At 35.2% G+C, this 12,757-nt stretch overlaps 1 protein-coding gene, 1 long non-coding RNA gene and 2 other non-coding genes across 4 annotated transcripts; 1 reads left to right on the forward strand and 3 right to left on the reverse strand.

Moving 5' to 3' along the window:
• Positions 1–1,163: 1,163 nt before the first annotated feature.
• On the reverse strand, positions 1,164–4,678 carry LOC135172607 (venom allergen 5-like). Its single transcript, XM_064138763.1, has 5 exons — positions 4,471–4,678; positions 3,090–3,257; positions 2,896–2,977; positions 1,793–1,925; positions 1,164–1,710 (listed from the first exon to the last, which is right to left on the reverse strand). Exons 1-5 carry the CDS (start codon positions 4,588–4,590, stop codon positions 1,323–1,325), a joined length of 891 nt encoding a protein of 296 aa, XP_063994833.1. The 5' UTR covers positions 4,591–4,678; the 3' UTR covers positions 1,164–1,322.
• Positions 3,144–8,577, forward strand: LOC135172615 (uncharacterized). The gene is made up of 3 exons (XR_010301139.1): positions 3,144–3,253; positions 4,473–4,622; positions 8,486–8,577. It is a non-coding gene; the product is annotated as an uncharacterized LOC135172615 (long non-coding RNA).
• Positions 8,578–11,745: 3,168 nt separating this feature from the next.
• LOC135169965 (5S ribosomal RNA) lies at positions 11,746–11,864 on the reverse strand. The gene has a single exon (XR_010300288.1). It is a non-coding gene; the product is annotated as a 5S ribosomal RNA (ribosomal RNA).
• Positions 11,865–12,220: 356 nt separating this feature from the next.
• LOC135169969 (5S ribosomal RNA) lies at positions 12,221–12,339 on the reverse strand. The gene has a single exon (XR_010300292.1). It is a non-coding gene; the product is annotated as a 5S ribosomal RNA (ribosomal RNA).
• Positions 12,340–12,757: the final 418 nt, after the last annotated feature.

Here is a 12,757-nt window from a genome sequence, read left to right on the forward strand (position 1 = left end):
GCTTTCATTGCAATTATCCAAACATATAAATTAAAAAGGCCAGATCCTGTATTGTGAGTTTTATAAATTTTTTTTCAGTATATTTTTATTTTTTTGCCCATCTCTACGTGATGCAGGACTCTGCCAAAGTTCCAGATAAAATATAAAAACAAAAACTATCTATTTCAGATAGTTTCGTGTATCCAATCAGGCGTTAAGGAGAAATTTCTGGCGAATTTTCACAGTAGTTCAGGAAAAATTCAGGTTTAACGTAATAATTTCTTGTGCCAGCACTGTAATTTTCTCCTAACTAGGACTTTCCTCCTCGTTTCCCATGGCATCACCATAATTTTTGTTAGAAATTTCTCTGCATGTTCGAATTACAATTTGGAAAATGGGCGGAAGCCTAGAAAGCGATGATTTTTTCTCACATGATAAAGAGTTATGTTTTTTTTAGTATTGAAACCTACATTCAAGGTTCATTAGCTGTATTTCAGGTACAAAACCAAGTACTGGACATTGAAGTACTTAAATTTTAAGATTACATTCGTTCAGGAATTTACCAACAGAGTTAACGACTATGGGATGTAGTTCAGGGAGAATATTCTATACTATAGAAGAAAACTGACAGTTTTTCACTAGTTTGTTCATTATGTTCCTTTTCTGTTTTTTGAATCTTTGACATTGCCATGCAATACACTCGGAGAATAGTGTAACGTGTAGTAGTTATGAATTTCAGAGGGGCACACTTGAACTCACAGGACTCCAGGATCAAAAGCCCTTAAGTGATTCGAAAACTTTAACTTGATGTTATAAGGAGGGATAATGGGGGTTTATTCGGTGCCTTACAGGGTGGTTTCGGGTCGGGTTATCACTATGTGGGTCAGGATTCCTCAGATGATTCGCTTGGAGCGTGACTTTGGTCTGTCAAACTTCTATTTATGATACAGATAATTTTTTTGTTCGGCCTTTTCAGGCCTCTTTTTTGCATGCGGTTGTGGATGCTACACAGCACCGCATTCAAACTCCCATAGACCATATGATTTGGCATGAAAAACCACAGGAAAAATCTATATCGGCACAGGTGATCTTATACCGACAGTCTCCCGCTCATTAAAGTCTCAAATCGTGAAAAATTCGCATCCGCTGGGATTTGAACTCACAACCTCTAATTTTCTATTTCGTACTATGAATATCCTTATTATTGCATGATTGGAAGAGTAATTAAAACAATTACTTAAATATTGTACTTTTATTTTCATCACTGGGGTCAAAAACATGTTTTACAAGGCATTGAATTTTGTCGACAACTTAACATTACTATCCAAATAATTGATATTATTTTAACCCAACATACACGTCTGCATACAGGCATTCATTTTCTGTTGGATTGCATTATGATCTTGATTTGCGGGGTATGTAAAGTGAAACGTTTGAGCATTCCTTTGTGGATTTCTGTTTTGTCCAACATTTTGATGTTGATTGGGATATCGTGGCTGAGAAATTGGAGTGTATCTCTGGGGATTTCTTTGGTTGTTGTGCTGATTTCTTGTTGCACCTCCACGACCAGTTTCATATATTGGCTGCTCAGCTATGTTACCACGATCAGCGTAGTTGCAGACGAGGTAAGTCCTGAACATACCATTGTGTGGATGCCTTATAACACCACAGCCAACTTTAGTAGTTTTACCCCATACCATCTGAGTGTAGTGACCGGTGGCGGAGAAATACCTGAGAAAAAAGCACAATTCAGTGTGTGAGTGACCGTTACTCTACGAGCTATCCCGAGTACTTGATCAAGAAGTATACTCACTGATAAGAAGGAATTATACGTCGATCAAACTGTTCAACTTCGTCGTACCAATTGTTCACCAGCGTAGATAATTTTGTATTGTATGATCCTGACCACTCCTCATAAGCCACATTCTGTCCAACGCGGAAACGCTCTATGGGAAAAAAAACAAGGATTCAATTCATGAACAAATTATGATTCGCCAAATGCTGCGGACGAACGATGGAATTTTTTAGGAGATCGCAAATTCCGGAAAGTTCTGATCATCTTGACTTTGAAAATCTAGAGTTTCGTGGAGAGATCAAACACAACTCTAAATTCCCGTTTCAATTTTTCGTGGAATGTACAGAAAATCGAAGAAATTTTAATAAATAAGCTCATCAAAGAGGGCAAGAGTGACCTTCAACGTGACCTTGTGACTCCCTGACCTTAAATGTAATTGAAGCGAAAAACATCATGAAATTATCGATTTCATTGAAAATTGAATGTAAGTTGATACTGAATGAGTATATGTTGATATAAGTGAAAAGGGATGGTAACCAGTGTGATGTTGACGCCCGAGGCAAGCCCAGAGTTGCCAATCACAAGAGTTAAAACATCCCGTCGCACGTGTGAGAGAAGTATACTTTTTATTAGTGATGTCACGTTCATCGAGTGGTGAACGTGACGTGTCTTATTTTTCACGAAAGCTAGTAAACGAAAAGTCTTTCGATTTTTATGATTTTGATGATTTCTATATTGTAAACGAAAAGCCTTTCGATTTTCATAATTTTTATGATTTCCAGATTGTAAAGGTTTTTCGATTTTTTGTTAACAAGTCAATGAAAAGAGATTTTTTAACACGGGCTGAACATAGCAGCAGTGACACAAATTCAAATGAAATTATCAATTTAAGTAAATTAGATAATAAATTCAAATATGTTTTAAATTGTTGGAATTTTACGTAATTTTCAATGAAGTATGCGATTTCATGACATTGTGACCTCTAAATCACATTCAGTATAGCTGTCGTAAAAATTGATAGTCAACTGTCTATAAAAAGTTTCTTTTTCTAATAATGTGAACTCATAAATCCCTTTTCTCCTTGACGGTATAATCGAATGGTAAAAAGACCTCAAACTTACCGACATTTCTGCAGCTGTCATGACCAAAGTGACATTGGTTGGCCCATCGTTGGGCAACCACTGCCAATTCCTCGTCCCAGCTCTGCAAAGGAAGAATAGAAATTATCGTTCCCCATTGGAATTTTATTAGCAAGCAGCCGTTGACTTTTATTTTACGTTTATGCGAAAGAATGCTCATGATGACATCATCTTACCAGAGGTGGGATGATTCCGGCAGGCTGAGGTCCGCCAATACCGCGAGTCTCCTGGCCGCTAGCAACTCGAGCTCTCAATTTGTTGTGAACATCCAGAAGCTCTTTCTTTTCAGCAGGTGTTACTGTAGCATCTTTATAAGCACCGCACTGGCGGCTAGGCTGAGGTGACTATAATATTTTAAGAGCAAATTTATCAGATCAAAATAGTGAAGGAAGATAATGAAATTTGGAAGTAAAGGTCCGAAACGGCGCACACGTGGAAATAAAAATCATGAAATTTGAAATGATATGGAATACTTTCTGTCTATGAGTGTGGTCACCTCGAGGACGACAGACGATATCGATGGACAATGCCCTAGGTTTGATCAGCAGAGGATAAATTTAATAACGAATATCAAAAAACAATATTGTCAACTCTCTGATATCACCAGTCATATTGTCTGCGTGCTAGACCCTACTGTCATAACAGTTATTGACAGATTTTTCAAAGAATGCAATTCTGAATATTTAATTCGTTAAAATAAATCTTTATGTCAAATTGTTATTATTATTTTTTATGAATTAACACTCGTTGTCATTATGTCCGCAGTTAATAAATCTTTCAACTACTTTTCTAATTATTTACTAAAAAAAATATATATGAAATACTGGTAAATTGATTTAATAAAATTTTTGCGATAAAATATATTATTTCTCTTATAGGATAACTTATTGTTCCTCTTTTTTTATTTATTTATTCCAGCATTTCTGAGGGAATCTAGTTCGATTTGCATACAATACATTTCATATTCAAAAGCTGGTGTACATACATATGAATTGTTTACCATCATAGTATTAATGTTGAGTTAACAATCTTTGGTCAGTTTCATATCTTTAAGGAATATTTGCGGAAAAAATCATTGATTATTAATAAAAGGGTTTCATCTAATCTGATTAGAAACTTTGGCGTTATTATTCAAAGGAAATCATAAAAAGAAATAATTCACTTATAAGAGATAAAATGAGCAATATATTGCCAGTATTGATTACACATTTCTAGAAGAAGCTCGCACTAAGGGAAGAATGTAATCTTGCCAATTAAATATTCTTTTGAGAAGAATTTAAAGCGATTTTGCCAATAGAAATTTTGGGCATTCGTTTGTCCAAGACAAATAGGATTGGCAAAATTATATTTTTACCTCAGTGTGTATGCGTAAAAAACTCCTCCAAAGGTCGGTTCAAATAGTACTAAAGAAAAAATTGGCAAAATGTCCGAATTTCATATTCTTTAGTTTAGGTTTAAGCGATTTTTTCCCCATAGCACACCATGTATTCCGTTTACAATTTCCTCATCTCAATCATTTATTTCTGTAATTTATTTAATAGACAATTCAATACTCACAGAAAATTGACACATGGTGTGAACCCCTGGGTCGCAAGTGTCAAGCCGACAGAACCCATCTGCATCAACCAATGATGCTATGGCCAGGAAAGCCACGAAAATGGAAGGGAGCAATACCATTCTGCAGGGAATAAGACTCAGTGAAACTACAGGTGAATAGTGAATAGTCAGAATGATCGCTCCAGTATATATACTTCTTATCAGCACACAGAAAAGATATCGGCATCAAAATGATATATCATTATGAGCATTTCATTACCATATGAATGGCCATTGAACCATAACTCAAATTCTGATTACTTTCGTCATCAATAATTGAGGAAAATTCTTTTTTTTATTATCGCATTAGGCGTTGATCAGAAAAATTGTTTTGACCGATTTTTGCGACAATGAAACTAAAGCGATTTGTTAGTACTATTTGCACAGTACACTCTAAGAAACTTCATCATGATGTTAATGACGGACGACTGTTTAATGCTAGATTATTTAAATGTTTTGGCAACAGTTGTAAGAAAAAAATCATGAATGTTTAATGGTGAAAAAAAAAACAAAAATTAATTTTTGGCAGAAATGCACCAAATGAAAGTTCTGTCTGATAAAAAAAAGTAGTTGAACGAAAATCAAAATTCTTGGAGCTGATTTTTTCATCTCAATTCTTGTCACCTCATACAGAACTTTTGTTTGACGTTCTTTTTTATTCCTATTAATTTTTAATAAACTTTCAGGGCAAACCACTACACAAAACCTTTTCTTTTCTCTCATGTTTCGCACTTCGATAGTTTTGAGGCACTAGTGGTATTACTACTGAAAAAAATCATTCTTTCGCTGCAGAATATTTTCTCGCGAGGGGTCGCAATTTTTCAGGCAGAAGACATTTTTACGGATGAACAACATTCCTCTTTTCGGTAGAAATAATTTTTACTCAGTGCTAATATGATACACAGAGAATGATCAACCGATGACGAATAGTGACTATGATAATCATTTGTAATACATAGGACGTCCTATGCAAATCCCTCAGACAGTGCACCGAAAATGAGTCCTGGTATCAAACTGAAGATTCAGACTTTTTTGACGTGACCCAGGATACACCACGTAGAGGTAGTCTCCTCGCATCCCTTGCGCTAAAAAGGAGAATAAATGAGGAGGGCAAACATGTGTGGAGGTTCATGTGTATGTTGCAGGTCAACGGTAGCAACATTGAACCATTCATGAACTCATGAGCACATGAACCTCCACACACGTTTGCATTACTTTTTCTCCTGTTTTTTAACGCGAGCGGACTTTACCTCCACGTGGAGGATCCCTGGTCACGCTAAGAAAGCCTGAATTTTCATTTTGAATTTACTGAGTAAAAACGCAGGAATTGACATGAATGATGAGGTGTCTAAAAACAACTCATCGAGGCCAACAAGTTTTATTGGGGTGAAAAACCCCATTGCCATTTAAAAAGAAAGGCTTCCTGTGCTTAGAGCCAGCAAGCATGACCTTGAAAGCTGAAAAAAATTCTGCATCAAATATCCCCCTCGAACAACAATGTCTCAAAACCTTTCCTGTCACTTGCCCTCCTCAGGAGATATTTACGTCGATTGTTTCAAGTGAAAGACTTGTACATAAGGAATAATAGTTTTTAAATCAAATTTATTTAACATGAGAAGGATAATAATAATAAATGGTTGAATTATAATTATTTGTACTATATAGGGAATAATAGTGTTTGCCAACTGTGAAATCCTCTGTGCCCAATCAGAAATCGGTATTTTGTATAACAATGAAATTGACAAATAGAAATTCAATAAAGTTTTGTCACATAATTAAATAAGTAATTCCGTTTCATGCGTTCGTGTTTATGATCACGAACGGGATAAAGCCTTTCAAATCACTTTGGTTAAATGTGATTAGTCATTTATCCGCGGTAAATTGATTGTTTATAGGGTCATTAATAACGCACAGAAGAAAATAAGGCGATCGTGACCTTGAATACAATAGAATTCTTATCGGACATTTGGTGGAGCTGTCAAGCTACATTGTCGACTCTAGTCGATGTTATGACCTACAATTATTGTCGTAAATGATGGACATAAATGGAAAAGTGTTAAGTGAAAATTATTCTTCTGAAAACGTTCTTCCCACAAAGAAAAAAACTCAATGGATATCATAATAGGATGTGATAATTTTAATTTTTTTCTATTTATTTAAATTATTAAATTTATGACTTGATCATAAAAACAGTATTGTCTGATTGATTACATATATTTTATGACTTTTTTACGTGTTGGAGTTGGAGTCACGTCCCATTTATCCAGACTTGCAATCATGCGAATGTCTCTTAAGGTTGTTGGTGCAGGACAGTCTCGGTAAAAAGTTTATGCACTGTTAAGCGGCCCAGACTAAAGCCCAATTTTTTAACAATACTTTTCGACAATAACTAAAGCATCATTTTTCAACAATCTTCCAACAATTAATTGCTCGAATACAACTGTTATATACAGGATGTCTTTGAGCTCGTGGCCAGCGTGCAGGCCCTATGACCAAAGCGGCCAGGAAGGCAGGTTTGAGTCCCGGTGATGAAGCATTTTGGCAAATGAACTCAGAAAATGAACCCAGTGCATGTGGAGTTAGTTATAAGTATATGGAGTTAGATATAAGTTAGCTTAGAGGCAAGTACGGGTAGGGAATTAGGCTGGGGTACCGTGTAAGTACTGGGTTGGGTAGTTAGAAGACCCCAACGGTCATATTCATTATATCCAGAAGTATACAGGCTGAATCTAAATTACTTCTTTTCCTCCCGTTTACTGAGGCCAAAAAATACACAGAATATGGGAGAAATAATAAAAAGTATGATAAACGGTTTTTGAAATATTGGAAATGCAAGATGGACGAGTGTTGCTGAGTGTTGATGAACCTGGGAACAAGCCTTTATCCTTGTTCCTTCAACTCGTAAATTTTCAAGAACAAAAATCCAAAATTTTCAGTTGGATATTTCTTGTATTGTATTGATTTTAATTGGAAGCATCGGAGTATTTAGGTATTTTCTTAGAATTGTTTTCAGTAAAAATAACTGCTACAAAAACAAATGAATGTGAAGGGCTCCAAAGAGCCTCCACCCAATTTACGTAAACATAAACAATGATTCCATCGGAAGCAAGAAAAGAGAGTTCTTCCATTAGATGACGAATATCCTTTTGGTCTTTGTGACTAGTCTTTAGTCGCCCAGGGAGATTCGTGGACTACAGGCACGTCTTCCTCGTGTCAATTACTGTAGTAATGACTTTTATCGAGATGTAAATATTTAGGGAATTTTTATTTGACACATTGAATAAACTACAAGTGTAGCACAACATTTGAGATCCCACGACGAGAGTAAACGGAAAAAATGGAGGACATTGGAAGGTGATGGAAGAAGTGTCCAGTTCGAAGGTCAAGGCCCGAATACTCTTCTGGCCCTCTCGCTTTGTCCATTTGTCCTCTGGAGTCCTTGTTTTAGGCTCAACATGACTAGGGAGTGTCAACCCGGCCTTTTCCGTTCATGCGTTTTTCATAGTTTTTCTTGGTAACCAGGACAGTCTCTACCGGGCGTTCAGCTCCTGGGGTAAAAACGACACGTTTGGAGAGGAAGTCGGCCCATGGTCTCACAAATACAATGTAAAAACCCGAGTAAGGTATAGATGGGATAAATAAATGTAAATATTTTTGTGAAATAGCCAACCTCTTAACAGTGAATTGAATTTTTTTTCTTCGCTGGATTTCGTTTTTTACGAGGGGAGGATAAAAAGGGGAAGGGACATTGTTTGCCAATTCTTCACGATATCCTTCAGTGCAATTATCAGCCATTCATAGATAACTTTGGTGTGTGAATAGATTGAGATTTGATGGATTCATTCATAAAATTTTAGTAACTCATTCATCTATTAGAAATAGCGGATTAATGGCCAGGCATTTTAAACACAATTAACGATTATCTGATGGCCTGGTTTGATAACTCTCGATATGCTCATTATTTTTTTAATTTCAGGAAAACTACGTTGACATGCTTCTCGCTTCAGAAGAAGTATCGTTGCTTGGTACCCCCACTCTATCGAATTTAGCTGCGACTCGCCGTCCATCACCACTCGGATTTAAGTTCTTCCTTCCTGGTAATGATTATGAAGCGACATTTAATTTAAAAATGGTGCATAATAGTTAATTTGTTTGTTTGTCGTTTTTCAAGATTTTAAAAAATCACTTAATATATCGTTTTGTCTCAAGAATGTCATTTAGTCTGTTTTGAAATCTGATTATTATCTAGCTTAATGAATTCGTATCATCCAAAAATGAAAAATGAAAATTCTATTAACCAACAAATGATTTCCTCACCAATCCCTAACGTATATTATTTCGAAATATTTTTTTCCAATATAAGTGAGAATGTTTACTAATGCTATATTGTTGCTAATTGTTAAGTCCATTGTGTGATGCATAACCATTCGATTTTCCTTTTTCACAGATAGGAGTGAATGATAACTTATAAAATAAGATTTTAATTCAGGAATAAAAGCGAATCCTCTTAGGATTTATGTGAAGACTTTCATTTCTTCGTAGTTGAAGTGAAGCCCCCAAGTAAGGAAATAATTCTGGAAAATTTTTTTCTTTGATATAGAGAACAAACCGAATGTCTTCCTATTAATTAGAATGAGATTCCCATGAGCCATTAGAAGATTCTAAATCCTAAACATAGCGTTTTCACGTGATACTACTAGAAGAAGTATGGGCACATACCTTTTTTTTACTGACCATCTAATTATCGGATTATCGGAAGTGTTATGATGTAAAGATAAATAATATTAATAATCTTCGGCTACCAAATTTAAAAAATTGATCAGGATTTTCCTATTCTTGGAATTATACTGAGCATATCATAAAGTTTTGACTTAAGGGCATCCAGTAATCAAAACTTATTATTACTCTCCGTTATTATCAAACGATTGGAAATGGTACTCTGGCGTTCGTGCGAAGGACGTTTCCGTATTACATAACAAATATATATCCTAGAGAACGTGAAAATTATATTGCTCACTACACGTACATTATCGGACAACACTAGCGTCAGAGTTTAGACTCACATTTCACCAATTTGTGAATTATGAAATCTATTAGTGAAATAATTGCCGATATTTCACTACTATGTATATATGTTAGGGTGTTTCTTACAACCCTCAATATTGAAATAATTAAGGATATCGATTTGTAAAAAAAAAACAATTAAGATTAATGTATGACATACCCACCCACGTTAAGTAGGTATAGAACAGATAAGTGTGTATAACAAATTGCAATTTGATACAAGAAATTGGAATTTGAAATTTTATAGCAGAGTAAATCAATTGGTTTAAAAATGCTTAAATAGAAAAAAAAGAAATCTATGAATATATTAGTTTATTTTTTTTTCTTCTCAGTTAATGGAAACAGTAAAATCTAATTGATATAATTGACACATCATCTCTGACTGTGAAAAGAGGAGTACATGACCCATCATATAATCATCATCATCGAAATTTCTTACCCACTAAAATGTTGAGTTTTGACATATCTATTTGTCCACCATGTCATCCAATATGTCAATATTTTATAACAAACAAGGATTATATCATAATTCCCTTTTTCTGTGATACTTCCAAACAATAATAAATCTAATGTTTCTGTAATATTTTAATTTCATAATACGAATGGTCTGCAACCCGATGCAACGTAGTAGATTACGGAATAAGTGCGATAAACATGTGCTACAAAGTGTGAGGGTTGGAAAATGTGCCGCAGGCGATTTTTTGAACCCCATGAATCAGCAAACTCTATCCCACCCCCGTTTCGTAACGAATCTTTAGCAATATGACGTGCGCTAAAGTCGAATGACGCACGCTTTACCGCATGGAATCATTTAAAGGTATTTTTCGAAGTTGAGCGGAACGAGCTCATAGGCACGTCAAGTTCGGCACTGTTGACAATCGTTATTCAATCGAAAGGCAAATATTATCAGTTGTATTGATTATGCACAGCCGCTTCTTATTTCATATACGTCATTCATGAATAGATTCCATCAGGCGGTAAATCAGCATCTATTCACATATTGTTTGCACAGACATAAAACTATACCACGTGGCAGTTTTCCATCGCAATAAATATAGTAAAAGTTGTTATAACTTTTTCTAAAGAAATCAATGGGTTTTCTTAACACGTGCGCAAATTACTAATTAATTTTATTCAGTGGACTCAACAGAGTCGATCATTTCCACATGTGATAATAGATTTCGCATGCGATGATCCATAGGATTCATTAAACATTTATCGAATACATATTTAGGTAGCTTTAATGATCTGAATTGAATTGAACACCCAATCGTTATTATTTGTTTACCGTTTGACGACTTTAGTAGTAATGAAGTGAAGCGTTGTCCATATTTTTTAAATCGGATTGCAACAGAAGATTCCCGTTCTTTACGGATTTCCTGCTTTCTCCGCAGCGAAAAAAATCATAAATTCATTTACTTATTTAGAAATACATGAAAGTGCTTCATGGATCATGGTGATTTTAGGGTGGCATGATTTCTGGAATGAAAAGTAAAGGTAATGTAGACGACAGATAGGTTTCTTAAATGACAAACTACGAGAATGAAAAAAATGATCTTTTTCATTTGATGTTCCAAGCGAGGTAGAAATTAGCGGTTGGGCCAAGCTTGGAAAGTCCAACATGGTTCAAGGGTGATGTCCTATACATATATGTATACGATACTAAGCTCGTGTCATATACTATGTTAAATGATGGTTTCTTGGTTCATTTTGCTTCTTATTGCTTAGAGTCTTGGACATTTGGTTTCGGTGATTTTTTTGGGACCAGAAATTGGTCAGTAAAACTGATCCTTCTAAGCGTGTTTAGCATGATATGACCGTTAACAACGAACAATGCTAAGAAACATTACTAGGTTCTACCAAAGTGATTGGCGTTCATTGATCAGGTGCAGACAAGGAATTCTTAACAGTAGACAAAATTACCGGAAAATATATAATCTTCAAATTTGTAATCACAAAACAGTTATTATTATTATCGGCTTATGTAATTGCCAATTGTAGAACTATATCAAATAATTCAAATAACACTCTTTACCACAACAGGATAAATTAGTAAAACCCAATTTCATAAATAGATATTGTTGAATCTTATGACTGAAGAATTATGATGGAATCAAACACATTATTGCGTCTCACCGTTCTTATATTTATTCAAAAAACAAAAAAAGAAGGAGCCAACGGCACGTGGTGTTCCCAAGCGGTCACCCATCCAAGTACTAACCACGCTCAATGCTGCTTAGCTTCAGTGATCGGACGAGAACTGGCGTGTTCAGCGTGATATGGTCGTTGGCTGTGAAAATCAGGAAAAAAACATTCCGTTTTAATGAATCATCATACGCTCCGCTATCAAATTCACACAAAAATCTTGATCAGTAGACGAAATTATCCAAAACTACATAATGTAACATTATTATGAGAAAGTGGTCTAACTAATAATTGTACGGAGCATTATCCCTTCCTGTAATTGCCAATTTTTAATTCTGATCAACAAATTACAGTAACACCCTTTACCACAGCAGAAGGAATTCATAGAAACAATTGTCATAAAGAATATTGTTGAATGTTATAGTTGAAGAATTGTGGTAGAATTAAACACATTATTGCGCATAACCGTTTTTATATGTATTCAAAAAACAAAAAAAGAAAGAGCCAACGGCACGTGGTGTTCCCAAGCGGTCACCCATCCAAGTACTAACCACGCTCAATGCTGCTTAGCTTCAGTGATCGGACGAGAACTGGCGTGTTCAGCGTGATATGGTCGTTGGCTGTAAAAATCAGGAAAAAAACATTCGATTTTAACGAATTATCATACGCTCATCTATCAAATTCACACAAAAATCTTGATCAGTAGACAAAATTATCCACAACTACATAATGTAATATTATCATGAGAAAGTGGTCTGACTAATAAGTTCACGGAGCATTATCCCTTCCTGTAATTGCCAATTTTTAATCCTGATCAACAAGTTACAGTAACACCCTTTACCACAGAAGAAGGAATTCATAGAAACAATTGTCATAAGGAATATTGTTGAATGTTATAGTTGAAGAATTGTGGTACAATTAAACACATTACATTGCGCATAACCGTTCTTATATTTATTCAAAAAACAAAAAAAGAAAGAGCCAACGGCACGTGGTGTTCCCAAGCGGTCACCCATCCAAGTACTAACCACGCTCAATG

Source organism: Diachasmimorpha longicaudata, chromosome 1 (assembly GCF_034640455.1).
Source record: "Diachasmimorpha longicaudata isolate KC_UGA_2023 chromosome 1, iyDiaLong2, whole genome shotgun sequence".
NCBI lineage: Eukaryota > Metazoa > Arthropoda > Insecta > Hymenoptera > Braconidae > Diachasmimorpha > Diachasmimorpha longicaudata.